The sequence below is a fragment of the Sarcophilus harrisii genome, chromosome 1 (assembly GCF_902635505.1).
Source record: "Sarcophilus harrisii chromosome 1, mSarHar1.11, whole genome shotgun sequence".
NCBI classification, from domain to species: domain Eukaryota; kingdom Metazoa; phylum Chordata; class Mammalia; order Dasyuromorphia; family Dasyuridae; genus Sarcophilus; species Sarcophilus harrisii.
In genome coordinates this window covers 709,362,584-709,375,962 of record NC_045426.1, presented here as the reverse complement: position 1 = coordinate 709,375,962, position 13,379 = coordinate 709,362,584, and the positions used below count along the sequence as shown (strand labels likewise).

Genomic DNA, 13,379 nt, shown 5'->3' with positions numbered 1-13,379 from the left:
ATCTCTTCTTGGAGGCTGATTCCTTCTAATGGGACAGCATCCAGTTCCGACTAATTTGCTATTCTTTCTACTTACATAGTTATACTTGGTATAGATACTATTTCCTTGTTTTTTGTTCCGATGTAGAGAGTATAGAGAAATGGGCAGACACTCAAAGTGCTGCAGAAGGAAGTAATAAACAGGGCCCTCTTTGATCATTTCTGACTTTCAAAGGACTCTCAAAGTGTTTGAATTAAAAGAAGAAATTGTCATTTTTCTAAGTGACAATGATAAAGCTAAAGCAAATCCTGTGTGACACGATTAACCAAAATTTGAATATTCATTTGATAAATAATTTTTTTAAAAACTGACTACTCTGAGTTAATATGAGGCCCCTCAATTTATACTTCAATCTAGAAGTTTAGTCAGTTATTATTAAAAATAATAACTTTTTATGTTCAAAATGTCTGCAAAGATAGTTTTTAACATTCACTCTTGCAAAACCTTGTGTTCCGTATTTCTCCTTCCCTTCTTCCCACTCACCCCTAGATAGCAAGTAATATATGTTAAACATGTGCGATTCTTCTGTACACATTTCCACATTTATCATGCTGCACAAGAAAAATCGGATTAAAAAGAAGAAAATGAGAAAGAAAATAAAAACCAAATAACAAAAAAGGTGAAAATGCTATGTTGTGATCCACATTCAGTCCCCACAGTCCTCTCTCTGGATGCAGATGGCTCTCTCCATCACAACTCTACTGGAATTGCCTTAAATCTCCTCACTGTTGAAAAGAGTCGCATCCATCAGAGTTGATCGTCACACATTTTTCTTGTTGCCGGGTACAATGATCTCCCGGGTCTGCACGCTTCACACAGCATCAGTTCCTTAAGTCTCTCCACGCCTCTCTGAAATCATCATATCAAAGGCCAGTGTGTGCCAGGTTCTGTGCTACGTGCTGGTGATGTAAAGGAAGCAGGAAATAAGTTCACTTCCTAAATCAAAATGCCTGTAGCTGCCCATCTCCTAAGCCCACACAGAAGATAAAGAGAAGCCCGTCTCAGAAATCTGAGGATGGAGTCTCTATTCCTCCAGAGCAGTGCAACCTGGGAAATGAGTCTGTGTGATGTAATTGGAGCGTGGATAGATAAGTGGGCTCTCTTCTCCCTTCTGGCCCTGACGTAAAGCCCAGTCCTGGATAAGGAAAAGGGGAGCAATGGAAAGTCATGTTTGACGGGGTCTCAAATGTCCTAATAACAGCTGGTGCTTCTGAGATGTCCTGTCTGACTCTTGGATGTCATGTTGTTTTGATCTCACTGGAAAAAAGCACAGAGTTATTCATTTTAACTTTGCTTTAGTGGAGAGAGGGGATAAAGAACGTGTCCTTTTGAGGTTCTTGAGGGCATTTTAATTTTCTGTTATTTGAAAGTCAGAATATACCTCAGCTGTAGTCTGTGATTCCTGCCTGTGCCTGACACACGTGGACATGTGGAGTGGGAGTGAATCATTAAATGCAGCAAAGATTCAGGTTCTTGAAAGGGAAAGGGAAGCGGGGAAGATCCAACTTAATTGCTATTGATGGAGTGATTGAGGTTAGTGACTCAATTCCGGAAGGAGCCTTGCAGAGTGCAGCTTCTACTTTCAAGCAGGGATATATGTCTTGCCCATTTATACCTTGTACACTACGTACCTATAGGTAGTCATAAGGCAGCTGGGTGCCACAGTGGTTAGCGCAGTCAGAAAGATCTCAGATATTCACTAGCTCTGTGACTCTGGACAGCTCACTGTAACCTCTTTTTGTCTCAGTTTCCTCAACTATAAAATGGGGTAAGAGCAGCAGCCACTCACAGGTTGGTTGTGAAGCTCAATTATGAGTATAGAAGGACAGCACGGTGACCGCACATAGTAGGCACTATGCATAGTCCAGGGCTTTTTCTGTGATTTAACTTTTCTTTCGGTGTCATCTTGTTCCCGTCTTCCTCTGCCACATCCTAAGTCTTTCCCTCTCCCTCCTTCATCCTCTGTGAAGCTGGAAAACGTTTTATTATGACAACATCCAGCAGGAGTCCGACTGCTACCACGCTGGCTCACTGTCCCATGATCCCAGGTGTCCCTGGCCTAGGTGGCATCCCTCACGGGATAGCCGAGGAGCCAGAACTTTGGAGGAGGCAGGCTCCAACTCAGGCGCTGCTCTTGATACTCTCTTCCCTGAGCCTCAGTTTGCTAATCTGTAAAATGAGGCACATGGTACTTTTCTCAGACTCGTGAGGATCAAATGAGGTGACATATGGCAAACATCTGGTCAGTCTTAACACTGTAACTACGTGGCTTTTCTGGACCTGGGTTTCCTCGTAGCCTGTGAACTCCATGAGATGGGACTTAATTGACATGAAGATAGCTTTAGGTCAGCCCCTGCCTCTGGCTGCCTTACCTCCTATCAGCCCTGGGGTGGAGTTGAGCCAATGGGAGAGAAAGAGGCAGTATCAGGATCTCTCCCTGTTGACTTTTATGTTTATGTACAAAGTTTCTAGTTGTCACCAACCTAAAAACACCGTATGCTCAGGTTTGACCGTTCTTTGGAAGGCAAAGCATTTTCCCTCTAAAACAATAAAGAATGGCTAGTTTAGTAGACCAGCCCACTGAATTGTGTTTCATTTATGCCTCAGATACTGTGCTTGGACACTAGTAAGTTATAAAAAATGATACTGTTGCACTGCCAGGACTTAAAGCTGAAAAACAAATTCAGAAATGGGCTTTCTCAAATGCTGATCCTTAAGAGTGGTTTGTTCCAAGAGGAGGATCGTTCAAGAAATCATTTGTTGGGCACATTCTCCCTCTACAAGATTCTGAGCTCGGGGCAAGTGCTCAGGGCAGCTTGTCTTCTTTCAGGGGAGATGATCTGGCCCTAGGTAAATCTATACAGAAGAAGTGGAAAATGGCCAGGAAAGAGCCTGAGAGACTTAATGAGCCTCTGAAGACTTGGCTCGACTTCCAGGGGCTTTAGAAGTGGTTTCTTACTTGTGTGTTCTCTTTACATCAGAGCTTCCATGATGGCATCCTTGTATTTGAAGAAGAGAAATTAATAGAACCCGAGCTGGAGAGAGGAGAAAGGAAGGGAGGGAGAGAGAGAGAGAGGGAGGAGGGAGAGAGAAAGAGAGAATATATAAGAAAATTGTGTCTCAGGAAGAATGGGGGTCCTGGGGATATGGTGTGATCATAGGCCTCCCAAGGGGGCATGGAATTGGGTCATTTCTCATTCTTGGCACTGGCGTAACCAGGGCTTCTGGGTGCCGTTTGGAGTCTGAAGATGGCAGCTGGCCCCTTGTACAGTTGGGAATCTTCTTGAACTGCTGGTGGATTGGGGCTACATATGGGATCCATGGGAGTGAGCCAGCCAAAGCTAAGGATCGTTTCAAAGCTGTGAGTGCTTTTGGAAGTTCAGGGGTTTGGGGGCATGTTTTCAGAACTCTATTAATATAAAGTAGAATTTTATTTTAAATCGTTCTTTAAAAAGCCATTTGAAACATCCCATTTCTGAAGGACTTTCAGTGAAGGAGAACCCTTTGTTGTCCTATCCGTCCCCTGTCCATTTGGATATGGAGACACAGAGTCAGTCCTTGGTTAATGGGCATTTTTAAGTACTTACTATGTGGCAGGCACTAGGAATACCAGAATACTCTGCTCTTAAGCATTTAAGCTCTTAAGCAAGAGTTTTGAATACGGGAAACTATATAGAAATAACTCTGTACATGTGAAGTTTATACAGTGGAAATGGAAGGAAACCACAAGGGAAGGGGCGATCAGAAAAGATCCCCTACAGAAGAGGGGAGCTAAGAGGTGGAAGTGAAGGAGGAGAGCATTTCTGGCATGGACAACAGCAAGGGCAGAGTGACCTGCATGAGGAATAGGAAAGTGGCCCTGGGGTTGGGTCATAGAATAGTTGGAAGGCGGAGGAGTATAAGAAGAAGGCTGGAAACGGAGGAAGATGCTGTATTTGATCGTCTCTTCCCTTTTCTCATCTTCTTCCGCAGTCCAGCTAACGCCCCCATTTGTTATGTTCTGTTCCCTTCCCAGCCCGGCTCATTCTGAGCTTGAGTCCTCCCAGCGTTCTTTGGGCTGAACTGGGCCATGAGGGTTTTGGATTCCTTCGCTATTTCCTGCCCTTACTTGGCTCCTGGACACGCTGGCTGTGGACTTCTCTGTTTCTTCAGCTTTCTCTCTGCCCTGGCTGGCTTCCCCTCTGGGATCCCAGCCCCTGGGATCCTGCCCTTCCTTAGTTTTTTGCAGTGTGTTCGCCCGTATGTCTAGTGCATGGCAGATGGTGTCTACCTTTGTTCTCTCACACGCTCTGTCAGGGCAAAGGATAGGGGTGGGCGAGGAAAAAGGTGAATTACCCCCTTGGGTAAGAAGAGTGGAGCTCTTCTGCCTGTGGGTGAGGATACCATGGAGAAGTCAATTTCCCCTTGGCGCCATTTCTCCCTTTTTTATACTAAAGTCCGGGTCTCCAGCCCCATTGGTGTCTGTGCATTGTCTTTGACAGCCAAGCTTTCTATTCATGTCAGAATATTATTGTTTAATCTTAAATGTGTGATCCCTTTGTAGGCCACATTTCCTTTGATCTCTGTAGGGGCTTCTTAACTTTTTTCTATTTGCGACCCCTTTCATGTACCCCAGGTATGAAAGCATGCAAATTAGGTTTACAAATCAAACGTTTCCTGATGATAAATCATAATTTCATGATTTCCACATTCAGTTAGAAGACTCCAACAGAGATTGTGACCCATCAGTTCTATATCATGTGTCCAATGATAGATTTTTTTGTTCAAATCATGGAATCAAAGATGGAAAGTCAAGAATAGTTTTTGACTTGCCTGAGTTCATATACTTACAAGACTTGTATACATCTCATTATCCACTGTGCGCTGCCTCCATTAAGATATACTGGCTAGTAACTTCAATTCAGAAATAAGCTTTTTATTTTCAAAATATATGCATAGATCTCAATATTCACCCTCGTAAAACCTTGTGTTCCAAATTTTTCCCTCCCTTCTCCCCCCCAGACAACAAGTAATCCAATATATATTACACATGTGCAATTCTTCTTTATGTATTTCCACCCTGAAGTGTCCTTTTTTCAACTAAAAATTGTTTCCTATGTCTTTAAACTGCAATTATTCTTCATTTATCATATTTAATTCAACCTGCATATTCATTCAGCAAACATTTATTAGAGGATCGTCTCCTCTGCCCAGAGTCCTGTGGTTGACACTAAGTAAATGATAAAGTTTAGATAAGTCCATATTCCCCTGGAGCTTATGGTCCAACCTCCTGGAAATGCATTAGGAGCCAAGTACTGTTAAGTGTTATAGGAGATAGGGAGCTTTAATTTTCAGTACTTTAAGTGACGTCTTGTTTTCTTTATGTGGGTTCTTTGATCACTCACTTACTGTTCCTTGTGCCATAGACCAGTTTTTGAGTTGCCATTGTGGGGAAAAAAAACAGCCCTCTTTTGGATGAGTCTCTTAAATGGGGCTGGGTTTTGGATAAAGACAGGAGTCTTTCATCTGCCTTTCCCGCTTGGAGATTATGTCCTGCTGGCTAAGTCTTGGACATCCAAAGCTCATCTCCAGGTCACAAGATAGGATTGAAGGAAGACTTAGGTCCAAGACCCTGTTTTAATTCTGAATGATGCTTTTTTTAAATCCATCAACTTTGTACTTTTACTAAAGCCTTTCACTTTAAAAAAAAGTGTATTAATTGATATATGTTTTTTGGAGTTCTAGGAACGAGAATGATTCATTAGCCTTGTAGTCTTGGAGAAGTGGAAAGACAATAGAATGGAGGAAAAGACCAAGAGGGTTCTTTCTGTTGTTTCTTTAATGAAAAAGAATTATTTGATTCCCTATTGAAAAGGACAAGCAAGTTGTCCATTCCTTTCCTCCCCTTCACAAGCTTTTGGTTCTTTTCCCAAAGCTCTTTCTCCATCTTCTGTCTCTGTGTACTTACCTACCTAAACCTATCCTAAACCATCTCCTAAAAGACTTCCTTCCTCAAGGGTCACATCCTCACTCATATCTGCTGATTTGGGCCTGGTGAATCCCCACTAACAAGTAGGCTTTTTGAGGATAAATACTTATGTCTTTGCTTTTCCAGCAGCTGCACCTTAATGATTGTTTTTGAATTGAATGGACTGCCCTGAATTTAGCCAGACTTAAATCTATTCCATCTTATTCCATTTTGGAGTAGTCACAGTTACCCAGGTAGCTGGCCTTTTATGTGACACATCAGGTTGTTTCCACCTTCTGAATTATTTTGTGAACTTGTGTCTTGTAGAATCGCGGTGTAACCCGGGCCAGTTTGCTTGTCGCAGTGGTGCCATCCAGTGCATCCCCCTCTCCTGGCAATGTGACGGCAGGGGGACCTGCGAAGATGAGAGTGACGAGGTTGGCTGTCCAGGTGAGTGAGCAAACACCAGACAAGCCTTATTGTTAGTGCTCTAGGCATGTGGCCGGTATCCTGCTGTATGCACTGTCATTCTGTCCCTTGTATTTCAAGGTTAATGTTCTCAGACACTAACTGAGCAGCAACAGATTGGAGACACTCCATTAAAACTAACATCATAAAAGATTACATACTTTTAACCGAACATTGACAATTTACTTACTGAGTTCTTTTCTGACTCAGAATATGCTGCCTGGGGGTTAGTGAGCTTGCTTTTTTTTTTTTTTAATTGCTATTTTTCTTTCAATCAATAAAGATCTGCCTTTTTTATTTTCAATGCAACTTTATTCTCATAATCTGAAAAATATGCAGAATATACTTGCTATTATATAAACTATTAACTCCTGCCCCAACTCAACCCCTTTTGCTCCTACTTGAGACAGATAAACAAACCCTCTTCCACATAGATAGTCAATAAAAATAAATTTCCACATTGGCCATGTCCAGAAAAATATGATTTATTCTGCACTTTTGAGTTTGTTCATCAAAAAGTGGGTAGCTTTTCTTGGTCATTAGTTCTCTAAAATCGTTATTCATTCTCTTTACACTCATCAGAGTTCCTAATTCTGTCAAGGTTGTTTGCCTTTACATATTGATGTCATTGAATAAATTATTCTCACGATTCTATTCACTTCCCTCTATCAATTCATGAATCTTTTCAGGTTTTTCTGAAACCATCTTCTTTCCTCATTTCTTTTGGCACAGAAGTGTTCCATCACATTTACATATCACAATTTGTTCATCCATTCCCCAGTTTATGGACATCCCTACAGATTCCCATTCTTTGCTAGTTCAAAAATTGCTGCTATAAATATTTTTGTACATCCTTTGTATTTGTTTTGCCCAGGAATAGTCCCTTTCTTAATCTTATTGTTGTTTGCTTGTTTCATCATGATCCCATTGGGATTGTCTTGGCAAAGACTATGGAATTGTTTGGCATTTCCTTCTCCAGCCCATTTTACACAGGAGGAACTGAGGCAAGCAGAGTAAGGCGACTGGACTTATCAGGTCACACAGCTAGTAAGCATTGGAGGTGGGATTTGAACTCACAAAGATGAGTTTTCCCAACTCCGAGCCATGTTCTGTGCACGATGGTGCCATCTAGTGGCCATCTCTTAATCTGCTTTCCCTTTAATTCTCCCTTCTCTCCATTGACTCCTATTTCCCTGTGGAACCAAATGTATGTCTATCCACTCTATGTGTGCATTCTTCCCCCCTTTGATCAGTTCACATGAGAGTCAGCTGCACTGCTCCCCGCCATGTGGGATAATTTTTTTCTTATACTCTTCTGCTCCTTCCACCTCCCCACAGTGTATTCTTTTTTCTCTCCATTCTTTTCTTAAGCTTATCAGGGTAGTGAAGCACAGTGCTGTCTCTGTTCTGGCATATATCATAGAACTGATATCTATCTTTCCATGATGTGTTCTCCAGCTCCTCTAAAAGCCCTCCCAGGTCTCAGCTCATCACGGTACTGATCTTGGGCTCCCAAAGACTCCCAGGAAGCTGAACATAGACAAGCTCTGCAAACAGGCCCACTTGGGGCCCCAGCCATGTAGGCCATGAGACAGGAGCCCACCAAGCTCAGGACTGGCCACTGATATGATATGATAAATTGTTTTGGCCGCGACAATTTAGTCTTAGTCTTAGTCTAGTGAACCTTAACTAGAGAGAGGTGGGGAGCCAAACCAGACATTGTCATCAGGTTCCCTCTGGGCTGAAGGATCTTATACCTTATCCAGAGTTCCCCCACTATCTGTGGCCCTCTACATCTCCCGCTTTCTTTTGTTTTAGTTGAAACAGGTATACATGAATCCATCAGCATGGGAGGTATTACACAAGCAAGTAGTAATGTAACAAACAATATGAATCAAGATGATATTATAAAAGATAGCTTTGCTTTCTTCTTCTAAAAACTATCTCTATCTTTTGACCATTTATAATTAGGGGCTCATTCTATCCTCAGTATATATTTGAGAAATAAGACCTTTATCAGGGGTGCTTACTGTAAAAATTTTTGATGTTACTTTATCATCATTATTGTTGTATTTGTTCTTCGATCTGGAAGAACTCCATGATATCAGGGATATGATACCATGCCTTGTAAATGGATTGGATTTAACGTGGGAGGGCTGTGCAGGCCACCAGCTTTGCTCTCTTCTCTGGACCCATGAGGCAAAGAAGGCCATTCTTTGTCTCATTTCTTACCTAGCCGTCATCACTGAATGGGCGTCATCTGAGGTCCTTTTCAGCCAAGTACCAAAGATCAGCATGCTGCTGCTGCTGCTGCAGCAAATATTTCTGGTTTCTAAGCCTGGGCTGGATGGCTAATTCATGCAGCTGTCTGCTAGCTCTTCTTACTGGGCTTGGGTTCAGTTTTAACTGTTCTTCTCCTGGAGGCCTTGAGGAAGAGCCTTAAAAGAGCTACCTTCTTCTCCATGAAACCCTGCTTGAGTCTTCCTTACCCATCCCTTCACTGACTCCCCCTCCCCAAATTGGGACATGAGCTCTCCCTATTTGTGCTCCTCATTGCATACTTGGGGCCTCCCTCTTGCATTGCCACTTCTGTTAATAATTCATGTCCATGCCTTAGTTTTTCCCTGCCTACAAGGGGTGAAAATGCTGTCATTTTTCACTGCTGCATTATCACCAAGAACAGAGCCCTGCCCTTTACAGGTGCTCAAATGTTTGCTGAATTAAATTAAATTGAATTGGTAATGTGATCCTATTTTGTGCGTCAATGACCTGTGCCTCACATAAAGTGCTTTTAGAGCTTCCTGAAGTACAGTTTACATGTTAGTAGTATCTGAACCCAGCAGGATGTGTTTCCCTAGAGAACTAAATTGCCAGACCACCCTCTGTTTAATGTCTTCACGAATATTGTCCAAGGGAGAACAGGAAAAAGCTTATTTTCAAAGATTCTGCGAAAAGCTCTTTAGAGCACCAAAGCAAGTCGGAAGAGGCGGAAGCTTGACTCTTAATTTTCAGTTTCCAAGTGATTTTTTGGTTCATTTTTAGAACTTGTAACTTTTGTGTCTTGATGTAAAAGAAAACCGAAGAAACTGGCTAAAGCCTAGCCAGGCTTTTTGTACAATTTTCAATTTATTTTAAAGAATTTGATAGTATTTTATTTTCCCAAATACACGTATAGAACATTCATTTTTGTAAAATTTTGTGTTTCAAATTTTTTTCCTTTCTTCCTTTCCTCCTTTCTTCCTTTCCTCCTCCCTCTCCAAGATAGCAAGCAATCCGATAGAGGTTAAATGTGTGCAATTCTTTCAAACATATTTCCATATTTGTTGTGTTGTACAAGAAAAATCAGCTCAAAAGGGAAAAAATGAGAAAAAAACAACAAAAAGTGAAAATACTGTTTTTTAAAATAGTATTTTATTTTTACAAATACATGCAAAGATAGTTTTTTAACATTCACCTTTGCAAAATCTTTTATTTCAGATTTTTTTCCCTCTCCTCTCCCCAAGACAGCAAGCAGTCCACTATAGGTTAAATATGTGCGATTCTTCTAAACATATTTCAATATTTGTCATGTTGCACCAAAAAAAAAAAATAAATAAATAAAAAGCAAAAAAACACAAGAAAGAAAAACAACAAGCAAACAAACAACAACAAAAGGAAAAATCCTATGCTTTGATCCACATTCAGTCTCCATAGTTGTCTCTGCCGATGGCACTTTCCAACACAAGCCTATGGAATGGCCTTGAATCACTGCAATATTGTAAAGAGCCACATTTATCACAGTTGATCATCACATAATCTTATTGCTGTGCATAACGTTCTCTTGGTTCTGCTTGCTTTACTTAGCGTCAGTTCATTTCACTCTCTCCAGGTCTTTCTGAAGTCCTCCTGCTGATCATTTCTTATAGAACAATAATATTCCATTATAGTCACATACCATAATTTATTCAACTATTCCCCAGTTGACGGGCTTCTACTCAGTTTCCATTTCCTTGCCACTACAAAAAGGCTAACCAGGCTTTTATAATGATGACTTATATGACTTGAAATGTGAGAGGAGATACCAGGGGAGAAGAGACGCTGCTGCTGATGGGAGGACCTTGTTTGTGTCCATAGTGCCCCAGATTCCCAGATCTGGAGGAGCCCTTTCACTTACCATCCTAATCAACCCTTTCATTTTACTGAAAGGGGAAACTGAGACTCTGTCTCCTAGGGCAGTCCTGGTTAAATGCCCTTAATCATTTTCTGCAAACCTCTTTTTCCCCTAGGACACTTGCTCAGCATGCACCACTGTGTATTATTTCCTACCCCTCCTAAGTCTCAGCCCACAGTACCCCCAGCCCTCTGCTGGCAGCCCACGTCTGTGCTTATGGATAGATGCAGATCAGCTAAGAGGTCACTGGCCTCTCCTTAGCTTGGCCACCTCCTTCACTGAAGCAGAGAGTAGCCAGGTATACTTTTTCTGTCCCTTTTTCTCTGTAATTCAATAAGTCACTAAGTATTTATTGAGTGCTTATACTGCGCCAGACATTACACTAAGCTCTGGGAATACCAATATAAGCAAAAAGATGGTTCTCACCCTCAAGGAACTTACATTCTAATAGGGCAAAGAGGAGCAAGGAGGAAGAAGGTATAGGGGGAATGGTGGAGAAATCTTAGAGAGGCTGAAATGGAGCCTAGAGAGAAATGAAGATGTGGCTAGGCTGGGCCCTTTCCTACAAATGGAGGTCAAATGGGAGGAGCAGCGCTAATCAGAGAAGGGGGAACATAAGAGTAGTCTTAAGGATTGTTTGTTTTGTGAACTTGGAAAGTGAGAGGATGCAGGAGTCTGGGCCTGTTGTATTTTATTCTAGCCATCCCTGGCTGAAACCCTCTGAAGAAATAACTCTAGAGCAATAGCAGCCCCTATCCTGAGGACCCTAGTGTACCAAGCTGGTCACCTGGAGGCCAGAATGTTTTTGCCCATTTTTCTTCTTTCTTACTTTTGTTTTATGTTTGACCTATTGGTTCTTTTCCCTTTCCCTTCTCTTGCTTTTTCTTTTCTCAGCTGCTAGTTTCTGACTCCTACACAAACATATTCACAGGATTGTTATAACCAAAGGGCTCTATAAACTTTTTAAAAATTATTTTCCCCTAATTATATGTTAAAACAAATTTTAACGTTCCTCTTTAAAAAATTTTTTGTTTCAAATTCTTCCTCCTCTCCCCCCTTCATTGAGAAGGAGCAATTTTATGTAAGTTATAAAAGTACTTCATGCAAAATATATTTTTATAGTGTTCATGGTATGAAAGAAAACAGACTCTCCTCCCCACCCCAAAAATGGCAAAAAATAAAGTTTAATCACCTCTGTGGATGTGGATAATATTTTTTACCATTAGGTTTTCTGGAATTGTCTTGATCATTGTATTTTTAAAAGTGCCTGATTTATTTTCAGTTGTTCATTGTTCATATTGCTGTTATTGTACACAGTGTTCTCTTGGTTCTGTTTGCTTCACTTTGATCAATTCATTTGAGTCTTCCCAGGTTTTTCGGAAGCCATTCTGGTTGTCAATTCCATAACAATCATATACCCCAACTTTTTCAGCCATTCTCCAGTTGATGATCATCCCCTCAGTTCCAATTCTTTAACACACCCTGTAAACTTTAACATGCTTTTGTTATTCTGTTCCTTGCATGCTTGTATGCGTGTTTGTTTTGATAAATTCTGTTTTCCCTTAAGTTCTCTCTCCATTATTTTATTAAAGGATTTTTCCATTTTTTCCAAGTACTGACAGATAATTCTTTTTTTCTCAGCAATATTTTCTTCTCTAAGAACTTTCCCACTTGGCCCATGGACTGTCACAGAAAGTGTAGACGTCTGGAGGGTGATGGACTAGAAAAACATTAAGAAATTCTGGGCAAGAGGATGAAATAGTGAGGGTCCAGGTTGTCATGAATCGCAGGAGTTAGCTCCCCAAGCTCTGAATTCAGAGCCCAATCCCCATTTGACTCGTGAATCTTCCCTAAAACTTCTGCATATGGATGGTTCCAAACCCTTCTTAGAAGCCTCTGTTTTGGACCTCTTCTGAATGACGTATTTTTAACTGTGTCCCATACTGTTCACCGAGAACGAGTTAACGAGATAGCCCAGCCAGGCTGTGCCAGAAAAACAATTTAAAAACCTACGCCCTTGTGGCTCTGTCGTTGCTCTGGGGAGGGAATGCTTAACGTGATGTATTCTCTTCTCCTAGTGTGATCCACCAGAGACTGTGGTTGTAAATACCATCTTTGTAATTAAGTTCCTTGAGAGCTGAATTTTGTTTGTCTGATTTCTAACGGAGGAGACAGAAGGATCTTGTTGCCTTTCCTGAAATCACATTTTACAAGGTGTTGGCAGTGTGCATTACAACAGAAACCCGGCACCTTCCTGTATTTCTCTTATTTTCTTAGACTATCCTGTGGGAGTGAGAAGGGCTCCTGCCTCCCCTGTCTCTCCTTCCCCAGTGCATACTTTGCCTAGAGTTGGGAACCAGAGTTTCCATCGTTCATCACCAAGAATAATGGAGGATTGCTTGACTATCATTGCCTGGAATTCAGAATTGGAAGGAGCCTCTAAGATCTCTGACTCTTGTACTCTCCTTCCCCCTCCCCCCCCAGCAAAAAAGCACCTGAATCCCAGAAAGTCTAGCCTACAAGTCAGCTCTGGCTCTAAGTCACAGTAACCCATTTTACAGAAAAAGAGAGGTGAGGTCAAGTGACTTGCTCAGCATCCCACAGCTAAAGTTAGTCAGAGTTTGTATTCATACCCTCAGCTCTCAGCTTCAAGGCCAATGTCCTTTTGTCTGTATCGTGCTGTCCAGACAGACTAGCCCAAGTGTTGTCCTTATTTTATTCCTAATGTGGCTCCCTGTTGCGTGGATTGGGCTGTCCCATTCCTAACTTAGAGCA

The 13,379-nt window shown here is 41.6% G+C and overlaps 1 protein-coding gene across 2 annotated transcripts in view; it reads left to right on the top strand.

Annotated features, from left to right (window-relative positions):
- Positions 1–13,379, top strand: part of DGCR2 (DiGeorge syndrome critical region gene 2) — a 74,607-nt gene that overhangs the window by 24,238 nt on the left and 36,990 nt on the right. For both annotated transcript variants that reach the window (XM_031948959.1, XM_031948960.1), the window contains one exon: positions 6,314–6,436. In XM_031948959.1, the coding sequence (XP_031804819.1) occupies positions 6,314–6,436 (123 nt within the window). The remainder of the gene's footprint in view (positions 1–6,313; positions 6,437–13,379) is intronic.